This window comes from Muntiacus reevesi, chromosome 13 (assembly GCF_963930625.1).
Source record: "Muntiacus reevesi chromosome 13, mMunRee1.1, whole genome shotgun sequence".
Taxonomy (NCBI): Eukaryota; Metazoa; Chordata; class Mammalia; order Artiodactyla; family Cervidae; genus Muntiacus; species Muntiacus reevesi.
The window spans coordinates 39,697,342-39,710,661 of NC_089261.1; the positions used below are offsets into that span (position 1 = coordinate 39,697,342).

Below are 13,320 nucleotides of genomic sequence, written 5' to 3' on the forward strand. Positions count from 1 at the left end.
AATTATAATAATATATAATATTTTATATATAATTAATTATATAATTAATATTATATATTTATAATTATTATTCAGTGTTTATTTGAAAGAAATGCCAACATTCAACCCTTATAATAATATTATGCAAATTCTGTTATAATTTTACTTTCCTCTCTACTTTTTTGTTTTTAAAATATGACAAAGAAGGGTTAATACAAATGCAGTGCTGCCTGTATGTTTATTCTTCTCTCCATGACTTTTCTGTGCATGTGTGTGTGTGTGTGCATGTGCACCTGCATACACTTGCATTGTCTTCAAGTTTATTTTTTGAGATGTGTTTATATTTAGTATGAAATTTGAAGAAGGCTGGGAAGGTCTTTATGTCTAGGTATTTACATCAACACGATTTTAGTGTCCTTTGTTTTATTTCTATTGAGTTTCCCTTTTCAAGTTAAAAGAACTGTAACTATGCCAATGTTATCACTTAGACATTCTAGGTTTGTGGATTTTTTTTTTTAAGTATTCAATGTAAGGTGGTGATATCTAGTATATGCAAGAAGTGTATTTGAGGTGAGACAGCGGGAAGTTAAAGAGGCACAAAGGAGTAAAACTATAGAACAGGAACAGTCTAGGGAAAAGGAAGGAAGATTGTTTGCAGTTCACGGGAGGAGTGGTAGAAATGACCACCGAGCATTTTATAATAGCACCTGTCTGAGGGGTGGGGAGAGTGGAGGCGGATGGGGAAAAAGACCGTACGGGCTGGAAGGAAGGAAGCAGTTTCACCTGGAACTTTAAAGGAAAGAAGGACATTTTTGTAGAAGTGCTTTGGCACTATTATTTTTAAAAGACTAAGCTCATGAGATCCTTTTCCTTCTTGAATATGTTTTTTCTTAAATTTTTTAGTGATGTTTTAATGACCACAGACCATGTCCACTCCTGATGAGGAACCAACATTTCTTTGGCTGTGTGCCAGTTGGAATGGTTACCTAGGCTTCCTAGGACATTCAGAATTATTGGCTATTTCCTATTTTGAGTGGTTTACAATAAATTATTATTAATGTTTTTAGATGAACCTTTTATCTTCTATTCTATTCTCAGCTCCTTACCTCTAGGTTAAATTTGAAAATGTGTATGTACGTGTTTGAAATGATTTCTCCCTTACCAAATCATGGTTCTGTCTTTCTTCATCTAGTTTTGAGTAGGAATCAATATTGAAATGCAAGGAGTTTCTTTTACTTTGTGGCCAGCATTGAATTGTCATGTAGCTATCTTGTAGGTTGATTTTGAAACATTAATAGAATTCTTTAAAACACTAAGATTATACAGGTCATCAGCAAATTATGTCCACATATTATGTAGTTTATATACTTTCCTTAATTACTAAATCAAAAATAAAATATTAGTATGTTAGAAAACCTGTAGTAGGTCACTGAAGAATAATGCCTGGTAAAGGAATCTGAAAGCAATATGTACATATTAAGCATAATTTAAATATCATTTGAAACATATGTTGGATCAAGATAGACATCTCTCAGAAACATGTGATTGTCTGTCTCTTGTTTCCTTTGATAAATGAATTATTATACTTGTAATGGGCCAGGACACTCAGGCTTTATTCCATGGTACCATACTTGCTTTTGAAACTACTACTTAAGATTATAAAATGCATTTACAATTTATAGCTATTTACTTTTAGAATTCCTTCCACGTACTTTTGTCTCTGTGGTTCCTCAGGAGAGTAGAATGTTTTTAAACAGCATTATTTCCACTGTGCTACAGCTGAAATATGATATTTGTTTCTTGTAGCATTGCTGATACTGCATATTTGGGGTACTAAATAAATAAATAGACTTTTCAAAAGACCTCATTAAATCACTACTCTTGGCCATGCATTTTCAGACATTCACTGGAACTACTAATGCACCACATCAGCTGATTTTGAAAGTGAAAAATGATGTTTTATTTGTTAATAGATGCCTTTGCTTTTCTGTTCAGAATTATCATAAATTCAGGAGTATTAATTATTATAGTCATTTTGTAGATGGGACATTTCTAAATTTTGAACTGTTTATATAATAGCTTGAAATATGGTTTTGCATCTTGGCTTTCCCCTAATTTCCAAATTCCATTTTAGTAGTTCAGAATTGAGTATAGCTGTTTTTCTCTGGACTGTTTCACCAGAATAGTGGAATTCCTTGTGAAATAGAATAAAAAGTACAGAATGTGGTTAGATTCAAAGTCTAAAATTCTTATTGAATGTTTTTGTTAAACCATACAATTACAATAAATACATTAGATAGTCTGTGTACACCTGAATATACAAGATAAATGTGCATAGTATGTTAATCCAGCTGTCATTACTAAATTAAAATGTACTTTGAGGATTTCACATTACTAAATCTTCAGATTGGTTTAGGGAAAGCAGTACAAATATAGCAGATACCTCTAAACATAAATTTTGAAAGAGTGTTTTTACCTTCGACTGTTAGCAGTCATGCCCTTTTATATCTGATCTTAAGAATAAAGCATATTTAATCTATGATGGAAAAGATGTATGGAAACTTCAGATTCTGTAGTTTCCCAGCATGTCAGCTTTAGAGTCTAAATGTCCTAACTTTATGTTCTTCCTAACAGCTTCTTGAGAGTTCTAAGCCTGGATACTTTAATAAATACATTTCTAGAGCTGATATGGTAAATATATACATATATATGCATATATATATGTTTTATATGAGTATATTTAAATCAAAAAGTAATTTTTGAGTTGACAATTCCAACACTACATATACCTCAGGGTCAGGACGTCATACTATATATAATAAAAAATCAGAAAATATTTTTCCTGGGATATATAGCAACTCTAATCAAATTTTTATTTAAATTATTCATTTGCAAATATCTCTGTCATCAAATACATCTAACTTGTTATATTCCTTTTATTAAAAAAGTAATTAAAATAGGAATGAAAACAACAATTAGCACTGTCATACACTTAAAGCCTTTCATGCATTGTTCTAGGTCCTTAACATGTGTGAACTCCTTTAATCCTCAGATTAAATACAGATTAAGTAGGGCTACATTACAGTCCCATGTATCAGGTATTATTACCAGCCAGATTGTCTAGGTAAGGAAACACAAGCTCATAGAGGTTAAGGGGTAACCCAATGATACATGATTATTAGGTAGTGGAGCAGAGATTCAAAAGCAAAACTATGGCCCCAGAGCACGCAATCTCAACCAGTACAGTGTATAATGTGCAACTCAGAATTCCAACTATAACATACATGTGATTAAGCATATCTAAATCAAACTGTTCATCATTTCAATATACAAATAAGTTTATGAGATTTTTTTGAGTACTATAAAGTTACCATCCCTCATTATCAAATCTAGATGGTGATTTTAATTTTAATTTGCCTTAGTTTCTTTATTTTTGACTCTGCTAAAATCTACTCTTTCTGAAACCTTCCCTTTAACCTCTGTGGCAAGCTGTCCTCTGGGTCTCCAAGGTTCCTCCTCCTCTTCTTCCCTCACTCCCTCCCCTTACTTCCCACCCTTTCAATATGATGTTCAGTCTTTATGCTGCTGTGCCTCTATCTATTCTCATTTAAATCCTCAGCAAATCTTGTGGCTTCAACTGTGAGTCACATATATTGACCTTCAGATAGTTTTATCAAACCCCTTTTCTAATCTCTGACCACACATCCATTCCTATGGCTATAACCATTGCCACATAACCATTTCCATGAAGCTATCCTTCACTCTTTTAACATACCATACATAAAATTATAAAATTTCAATGCATAATGTCTCCTGTGTCCAAGCAGATCTTATCCTGAGATGTCTTCAGCAGGAACATTCTCCTAATTCCCAGCCAAAGTAATTTGATATTAATTTTTTTTCTTTCTCTTTCACTTTTATGCCTATTACATAGAGTTGATAAAAGAAAGAAATGAGAATAAAAGAGAATGTTGAACAACTGAGAGCTATCATTAGCTTACTTCTGTATCCAATAACCCATCAGGTCTTACTAATTTGTTCTGTGTGTATTATGTTTGGTACACAAGGATTGGGAGTCTCACTTCTAGGGCAAGATAACCAGGGTTCAGATTTCTCTGTCTCAGTTTCTTTATCTTCAAAATGGGGATAATAATTGTGCTTACCCAACTGGATTGCCTTTAGGTATCAAGTCAATTAGTGCCCACGAAGTGATGCACTGAGAGCTGTGCTTAGCACTTAATAAACACTTAATAAATGTTCTATTTTTCTTTTCCATTCCTTCAGCCAAATTCCTAGTTTATACTTCAGATCTTGAGCACTACAGTTCAAAGATCTGAGTGAACACAAGAATGCATCCCTGCTTTCATTTTACAGAACAGGGACTTAGAACCAGAAAATAATGCAGATTATATAAGAGTTTCCTCTTGAGGAAATGAAGTCCCAGTCTCCTGGGGCCAGAATCTACTCTCTCACCCCTTCTCTGGCCTCTCTTCTTTCTAGTCCATCCTATACCATCAAGAGCCTTAAAAGATTGTTTCCAGTGAAAACGAGATCAGTGGTTTCTTGGTCATACGGTTCGATGTGCGTTGTAACTGAAATTCTCCAGTGTATGTGCTGTGCTGTGTTTAGTCGCTCAGTGGTATCCAGCTCTTTGCGACCCCATGGACTATAGCCCGCCAGGCTCCTCTGTCCATGGGGATTCTCCAGGCAAGAATATTGGAGTGGATTGCCATGCCTTCCTCCAGGGGATCTTTCCAGCCCAAGTGCAGGCACGTTGCAGGCAGATTCTTCACAGGCAGATTCTTTACTATCTAAGCCACCAGGGAAGCCCAAAAATACTGAAGTGGGTTCCCATGCCCTTCTCCAGGGGAACTCCCCGATGCGGGATCAAACCAGGGGCTCCTGCATTGCAGGTGGATTCCTTACCAGCTCAGCCCCTCTCCAATCTATACCCATAATCTAATATTTTAGCTCAATTTTTCTTCTTTTGTCCTACGTTGAAACTCTGCACACTGGACTTCCCAGGTGGTCCAGTGGATAAGAATCTACCTGCCAATGCAGGGAACATGGGTTCGATTCCTGGTCCAGAAGGATTCCACATGCCATGGAGCAAGTAAGCCCGTGCACCGCAGGCTACTGAGTCCAAACCCTAGAGCCCGCAAAGCACAACTCCTGAGCCCATGTTCCGCAACTCCTGAAGCCCGTGGGCCTGGAAGCTGTGCTCCAAACAGGAGAAGCCACCGCAATGAGACGCCCGCGCACTGCAACAAAGAGTAGCCCCCACCTGCTGCAGCTAGAGAAAGGCTGCATAAAGCCACGAAGACCCAGTGCAACTGAAAGTATATAAAATGCATAAATTAGTTAATTCAGCAAGCAAATCTCTTCACATTAGCAAACTGGTCAAAGTAATCCTCTCTTTGGTTCTTATGGTGCATATTGTAAGCTTCCATTTGTGCTGTGCTCAGGCGTTCAGTTATGTCCGACTCTTTGCAACCCCATGGGCTAGAGCCGTCCAGGCTCCTCTGCTGTGGGAATTCTCAAAGCAGGAATGCTAGAGTGGGTTGTCCTGCCCTCCTCCAGGGGATCTCTCCAACCTAGGGTCGAACCCAGTTCTCCTGCATTGCAGGGGGATTCTTTACTGTCTGAGCCCCAGGGAAGTCCAAGCTTCCATTTAGAGCTTGCTTAATTTAATTACTTCCTCAGGCTGAACCAGAGGAACATGAGCTCAGAGTCAGACAGACTAGGGTTTGAAATCCACTCACCCCCAGTATGACTCTGGGCAAGTTAAGGACCATCTCCATACTTCGCATCTTCTTTTGAGAAATAGTATCTCACAGAGTGTGAACTAAAGCAAGATAATGCATCCACAGTGCTGTCCCTGGGCCTGGCAAACCTCTGGATATGTAGTTAGTAGTATTATCATTTGTGTTTTCCACAGTGACAGTTTGACTCCTTTCTATGATATATTTTAAGAATTTATGTGTGTGTGTGCACATGTGCGCTGTGATTAGTTGCTCAATCATGTCCAACATTTAGTGACCATAGCCAGCCAGCTTCCTCTGTCCATGGGACAAGCTGGAATACTGGAGTGGGTTACCATTCCCTCACATGCACACATATATACGGACTTCCCAGGTGACTCAAGTCTTAAAGAATCCACCTGCCAATGCAGGAGACACAGGAGACGCTGGTTTGATCCCTGAGTCGGGAAGATTCCCTAGAGGAGGAAATGGCTACCCACTCCAGTATTTTGCCTGAAAAATCCCATGCACAGAGGACCCTGGCCGGCTGCAATCCATGGGGTTGCAGAGTCGGACACGAGTGAGCATGCACAGAGCGCACACATACACACACACACACATTTTTAAGGTTGAGATTCGCTGTGTTATTTAATGAAATGAATAGTGAAAGACTACTTAGTTAACTACACTGGGTTGGTACTGTTTGAAATATTACAGTATCGTATGAAATGAAACCCCAGAGCCTCACTTTGTCAAGCATACATTCAGCACAAGGAGCGGCACTTCTACTGTTCCACTTCTAGCAGTTCCGATTCTGCTCTCTTTTCCCTAGGGTGCGAATGCTCTTGTCACATATACGATCATCAGTGGAGCCGATGACAGTTTCCGAATTGACCCTGAATCTGGAGATCTGATAGCTACCAAGAGACTGGACAGAGAATGTCGTTCCAAATATTCCTTGCTGGTTCGTGCGGATGATGGTCTTCAGTCCTCAGATATGAGAATAAATATTACTGTCAGTGATGTGAATGACCACACACCCAAGTTCTCCAGGCCTGTGTACTCTTTTGACATCCCAGAAGACACGACCCCAGGTAGGTGGCACGCTCCTAGGTATATTTTGCAAGGGTCACCTTTGACTACAGTTACACGGACTAGGTTTTGGCTGCTCTTAAATTGTGACTAGTATGTGCTACTGGGTATAAACATTGGATTTTTAAACTATTTTAATTGACCGTCTTTGCTACAGTTCCCAAACAAATTTCTGGACTTTTGAGAGCAAATAAGATAAGCTAATCATCTGATTTCTTAATTACAGAGGTTTGTTTCTGAAAGTATCTGTGACATGCATTGTTAAGTTTCCTGGCAACCACAGTTTTGATACTGTTTTTCCACTGTAAGGATGTCTGATGTGATTATGTTCCTGAGCATAGAAAGTAAAAAAAGCACAGGAAAACCTGTGAATACCCATTATAATACTTACTAGCTGTGTGAATCAGGGCAATTAATTAATTTCTCTTAGCTTCAATTCCTTCTTCTGTATATGGAAACAATATTTCTTGTTAGAAGTAGGATGAAACATGTATGAGTTTGCTAACATGGGGCTTGAGGATTAGCAGATGCTGAATAAGTATTAGTAGAATAGGAATCCTGAATTTTCACCTTGCTTCTTTGAATATATTATGTTGTGACTATTGCGTGTGCGTACTTGATACCCCTGTTTCTGATGTGGGTTGACTTCGTTTCCACTATTAGAAATTCTTATCTAAAACTGAAATTCTATTTTGAATTATATTTGAATGAGTTTGCAAAATAAGGCATATGTTTTAGAAACTCATTTGACAAAGGAATGAAACATTTATAGAGGACTAAAATCTCACTGCAGTTAGTTCACCAAGATGAGTTGTTCATGCCCTTCATGAATTTCCCATCACATTTCTTTCTCACGTCATTTCTAACAATGGTCATACAAGCTGTTAAGTGGTATCCTCTTAGCATAATTCTGTATTATTGCTTGGAATTGCCAGTTCCTGACACTAGCAGTGGGCCCCAATATATGTTCACTGAATTCATCAATATGTTCATGAATTGGTAGATAGAAAAATGTCAGAAGTTGTGTTCATTTCCCAGAACATTTACATTGCAACATAAGATCTACTGGCTTCCAAGTTGGCACAGTGATAAAGGATACTCCTGTCAATGCAGGAGACTCCAGAGACAGGTTCAATCCCTGGGTTGGGAAGATCTCCTGGACTAGGAAATGGAAACCCACTCCAGTATTTTTGCCAGGAATATTCCATGGATAGAGGAGCCTGGTTCACTACAGTCCATGAGGTTGCAAGGAGTCAGACATGACTGAGTGACTGAGCGTGCACACACACATAAGACCTACTGGATATTTGGGGATGTTGGCATCCATGTTAATGTAGAAATCTACACAGTGTTGTTTTCATTATATTTTCATAGTAATTTTCTAGTTAAAATATTTTACTATACAAATAAATGTTTTGGTATCATATATAGTCTCTTAGCAATACCCTGTTCCATTAATTTTGGATTCTCAATTTATTCTAGGTTCTTTGGTAGCAGCTATTTTAGCTACAGATGATGACTCTGGTGTGAATGGAGAAATTACATATATTGTGAATGAAGATGATGAAGATGGCATATTTTTCCTGAATCCGGTTACTGGAGTCTTTAATTTGACTCGAACGTTGGATTATGAAGCACAGCAATATTATATCCTCACTGTTCGGGCTGAAGACGGTGGGGGACAATTTACTACCATCAGGGTTTACTTCAACATACTAGATGTAAATGATAACCCACCCATTTTCAGCTTGAATTCATATAGCACATCTTTAATGGAGAATCTACCTCTAGGATCTACTGTTCTTGTTTTTAATGTTACCGATGCAGATGATGGTATGTACTTTATTTTACCTACTTAAAGTTTATTAAACATTAATCATTCAATTTATATCATTTATTTACTGTGTGCAGCTGTCACAAAATTGCATTTTGTAAATATAGATCCCAAGTTGAGGAATAGATTTATAATTTAACTATAGAGGATTAAAAGACTAAGGATTTTATTAGTTAAGTTCTTATTTATAACACTTACACAGCATACACTGTGTGCATCTTATAAGCTTTATAAGTTTATCTTCCTTTATTCTCTCTAAATGTGTGACACCACTGGAGTTTAGCAATATAGAAGTCATAAAGCAGCTTTTTGGTAGGTTTTCTTTAGATAACTATTTGCTTACATATATTCTTTTAACATAAAAAGGATAAAATGTGGATGCTAAAGGAAAACCAAGTCTCAAAAAATACTTCAGAATGCATGATTAGTTTTATATTTCTGACTGAAAATGGCTCAGAGTGTCTCAGCAAGTTTTCATGCTTTAACTCAAAGGACGGTCTCAGATCTCTTTAACTTATTTTAAATTAAATCTAGACTTTACAATGTTTGATATTTGTTTGACTTTTATTTATTTGAAAAAATTTAAAGTATGACTCCCTTTGTCTTTCTTTAAGACTTATTTTGTAAATACACATACCAGACAATATAGCCTTTAGAGATAACATTGTACAGATTGTCAATCTTTGTTAGGAAAGTTAATACCTTGTTTTTCCTTCCATTGGATGCAGCTAAATGTTCATTTAGTTAAGAAAACAAGGGACAGTATTTTAAGAGGAAACTGGTCTCTAGCCCAAGGATATGCCTCGGGGCATAGGCATATCAACCTTAATTTAGAATTTCCTGGTTCTTGCTGACTTAAATGATTTATGTAATCTCAGAGTATCATTCATCCATCCCATTCTGCTCTATACTTAGTTTCCTTGCAGGAGTGTCTAAAATTGCCACTTACAAAGATTTGAGAGGCAAAGAGCACAGTATTTTTATGTACCTTTCACTTCATGAAGTAGGAAATGCTTTCTTTAGAATTCATTAAGTGCATTTTGAAGTTTTCCTCTCTTATCTAAGCATAGTTAATAATGAATACATAAATATTCCTAAAATAGAAGTGCCTGTAATGTTAGCACCACAAATTGCTAATAATATTAAAAACAACAACTGACAGTTGTCAAACACAGTCATCCCTTGTATCAGCAGGGGATTGGTTCCAGGACCTCTGGAAAGTTAGTGAAGAGACAGTGATAGTCGCTCAGTAATGTTTGACTCTTTGTGACCCCATGGACTGTAGCTGCCAGGCTCCTCTGTCCATGAGATTCTCCAGGCAAGAATACTGGAGTTGGTAGCCATTCCCTTCTCCAGGGGATTTTCCTGAGCCAGGGATCAAACCCCGGTCTTCTGCATTGCAGAGAGATTCTGTATCCTCTGAGCCACTAGGGAAGCCTCATTGATACCAAAATCCAAGATGCTCAAGTCCTTTATATAAAATAGTGTAATATTTGCATTCAACCCATGCACATTCACCCATTTACTTTAAATCATCTCTAGATTACTTACAATACCTACTACAATATAAATGCTATATAAATAGTTTCCAGAGCACAGAAGATTTAAGTTTTGCTTGAAATTTGGAACTTTCTGGAATTTTTTCCCTCAAAATATTTTCGGTCCATGTTGGTTGAATCCTTGGATGTGGGACCAGCAAATATGATGGACCACTTGTCCCTAGTATGTAGCCAGTCCTGGCCTAAGAATGTTGCACAGTCTATTTCATGTACATCAACCTAGTTCTGTACATGTAACTGTCTCCCATTAGACTTTATGCACATTTGAGGTTAATCTTTATTTTGAATGTTGGCTTATCTATTATTATAAACTTAATTAATTTACCTGATCTCTGGATATGAACATTTTTTAATTTGTCCTAACTTTTCTTCAGTGAAGAATTATCTGCCAAGTTTCTTTGTGACTTTAAGCATTAGAGAGAGCCTATTGTATCATAGGATTGTGTGCAGGTCTAGAGTAAATTCCATTTATCCTCAAAACTCAGCTGTAGAGAACTGAGAAAATAGCAAATAAGAAACTTCCTTTGTGAAACCTGCTGGAATATTCCATGCAAACATATTCACAGAAATGTATTAACCATTGACTTCAAGTTACTTTTTATGGATTTTTTTCCTTTAATTTTGTTACATAAAAGTTTCAAGCTACATTTTTCCATTGTTTTAGTTTTGAATACTTTTATCAGTGTAATTTCCTGCACCTTGACCTAAAATATAGGACACAGTTTCTATTCTCTCTGAATTTCAAGGATCATGATAAGACTGTACAAGGGTAACCTTCTTTATTTAAAACTGCCAACTCAGTTATACTAAATAGCTCCCAACATGTTTCACAATATTATTTAGACTTTTCTATTAACAATTTAGTTTTAATCTCTGACCAAGAACTTTCAGATGAGATAATATTGTCATTTTAAATGAAGACATTTTATACAAAAATAAATTTAACAGTTTCTGTTACTTATATCTATATTCTCTGAGTTTAACCTAAAATTTTAGATTGTATAACCATTTAATAAGAATAAAGCAAATATTTTACTGTGTTCACAAGATAAGTAGCACATGTTTTCACCTCAAGGCTTTCATTCATACAGCTAAGAAAGTATTATATTGAGGCTAAGTATGGTGGGTCCTAGGGGTACAGAACCTGTCTGCCAATGCAGGAGACACAAGAGACGTGGGTTAGATCCCTCGGTTGGGAAGATCCCTTGGAGAAGGAAATGGGAACCTACTCCAGTATTGCATGGAAAATTCCATGGATGGAAAGAGGAGCCTGGCAAGCTACAGTCCATGGAGTTGCAAAGAGTCAGATAGGACTGAGCAACTGAGCCCACACATTATAAATTGAAGTTTCATGGAAATAGTATAACTTTAATAATTACTATGTTATCCTAGAAATAAATTCATATACTCTTAAAAATATTGGGGAGTCATAGAGTACTTTGAGAATAAAGTAATTATAATTATTGTTGAATAAATTTACTGATATATGCTTGGTACACAATGCAGATCAATTGACCTGTAAATGAGTTTCATATTCCAGTGACCTGATGACCTTATTGGAACTGCTTCATAAAAGTGAATGTTGTTTGCAAGAGTTCCATGTATTGCAGCTATATGATAAGTTGACAAATACTAGTTCATCATAGAAATAATTAGGCATTTATGGACTGTGAATAAATATGCACATTTTGTAACAGAGCCACATACCTACAGTTATGTGCTGTATTTCCTGGAACTAAATTATTCTCAAGACTGAAATAAAAACCAACCAAAGAAAAAAAAACTAACACAACCACACACACAATAAAACTGCCAGAAAGAATCATGTAACTAAACCACTTTCAGAACACTGAACATAAATGGTTAGAAATATGGACTATTCATAGCTTAAAGATCTGGGGGCTTTAAAAGCCCACTAAATTCAAGTTCTAGCATATATGAATATATTATAGAATGTTAAAATAGTATGTTTACTGATTCATGATTGGGATATTTGATGCAAGGAGTAGAGAGAGAAGAATGGCCTGAGCTCTTTATTTTTTAGGATAGTATAAAGGTTCAGGGAGAATTTTGAGTTTCAGTATGTCTATATGTATTTTCTAGATGTAGAGCACATGCCCAAAGTCACTTAGACATGACAGGAGTGAAAAATCCTTTTCTTGACAGTAAAGTCCATAGAGATGGTTTCCATGGCCTGTAATTGCAGCAGTACAGTTTCTGTTCCTGAGATGAAAGCTATTTCTTAGATTGTGCTGCAATATTTTGTGCAAAACCAGTTGTATTTCTATGTTTATGTTCTCAAAGATAATGACTGTTATCATTACCAGTTCATTTTTAATGTTATCATCTGATATAGTCATCATTATGAATTTAAATATAAATCATTTTTATCTTTTTCATAATTCTAGTTAATATTTATTACTTCCAAAACCCACCTACCCAGCAAACTTTCTCCCTAAAAAGGAGGCTGTCCTGCTATTTACGACAAGGCTATAAAATCTTGGTATCATGTTCTTTTTTTGCCTCTGCAAGTTAATTATTTACTCCAGGAAGTAGCATACACAGTGGACCAGGGGTATTCCAATCCTAGATTTAATTGCTTGCCTTCCAGTTGATTTATGTAGAAATGTTAGGCCATCACTTTGTAGCCATGTGTAGTTTTGTCAGTATTTTAAATTTCTTTTGGTCTTGGGCATGAAAGGTCTATATGCTTACATAGAAATATATCTCTGCTTATTGGTATTATTTTTATCCAGGTGTCTTCATAACTCTTTCTCAATAATAATTGTGTCTGAATTTGTACCTCAAAAAATAAGAACTAAATATTTACTGACAGAGTTAGCCATAGGAAATGCAAAAGAAATTCCTAAGAGAGTAATTCTATTTAAAAATATATTAAATATACATCATTATAATATATGTGTGTATATATATGTATTTAAAATCAAATTACTTTCTCAATCAAATTACTTTCTCAGTAATATATCCATATTTGGTACCAGTAGATGAAATCTTTTTCTTTTTTCTGCATCAGTTAATAGAACTTTTCTTCCCCCAAACCTGTGGAATTTTAAGTCAGAGAGTTGAAGTAGGCTGTTGACCTTGTTCTATCCAG

The 13,320-nt window shown here is 36.1% G+C and overlaps 1 protein-coding gene across 1 annotated transcript in view; it reads left to right on the forward strand.

Moving 5' to 3' along the window:
* Nucleotides 1-13,320, forward strand: part of FAT4 (FAT atypical cadherin 4) — a 174,135-nt gene that overhangs the window by 86,566 nt on the left and 74,249 nt on the right. Inside the window, exons 3-4 of the mRNA XM_065904930.1 lie at nucleotides 6,553-6,814; nucleotides 8,295-8,645. Coding sequence (XP_065761002.1) covers nucleotides 6,553-6,814; nucleotides 8,295-8,645 — 613 coding nt within the window. The remainder of the gene's footprint in view (nucleotides 1-6,552; nucleotides 6,815-8,294; nucleotides 8,646-13,320) is intronic.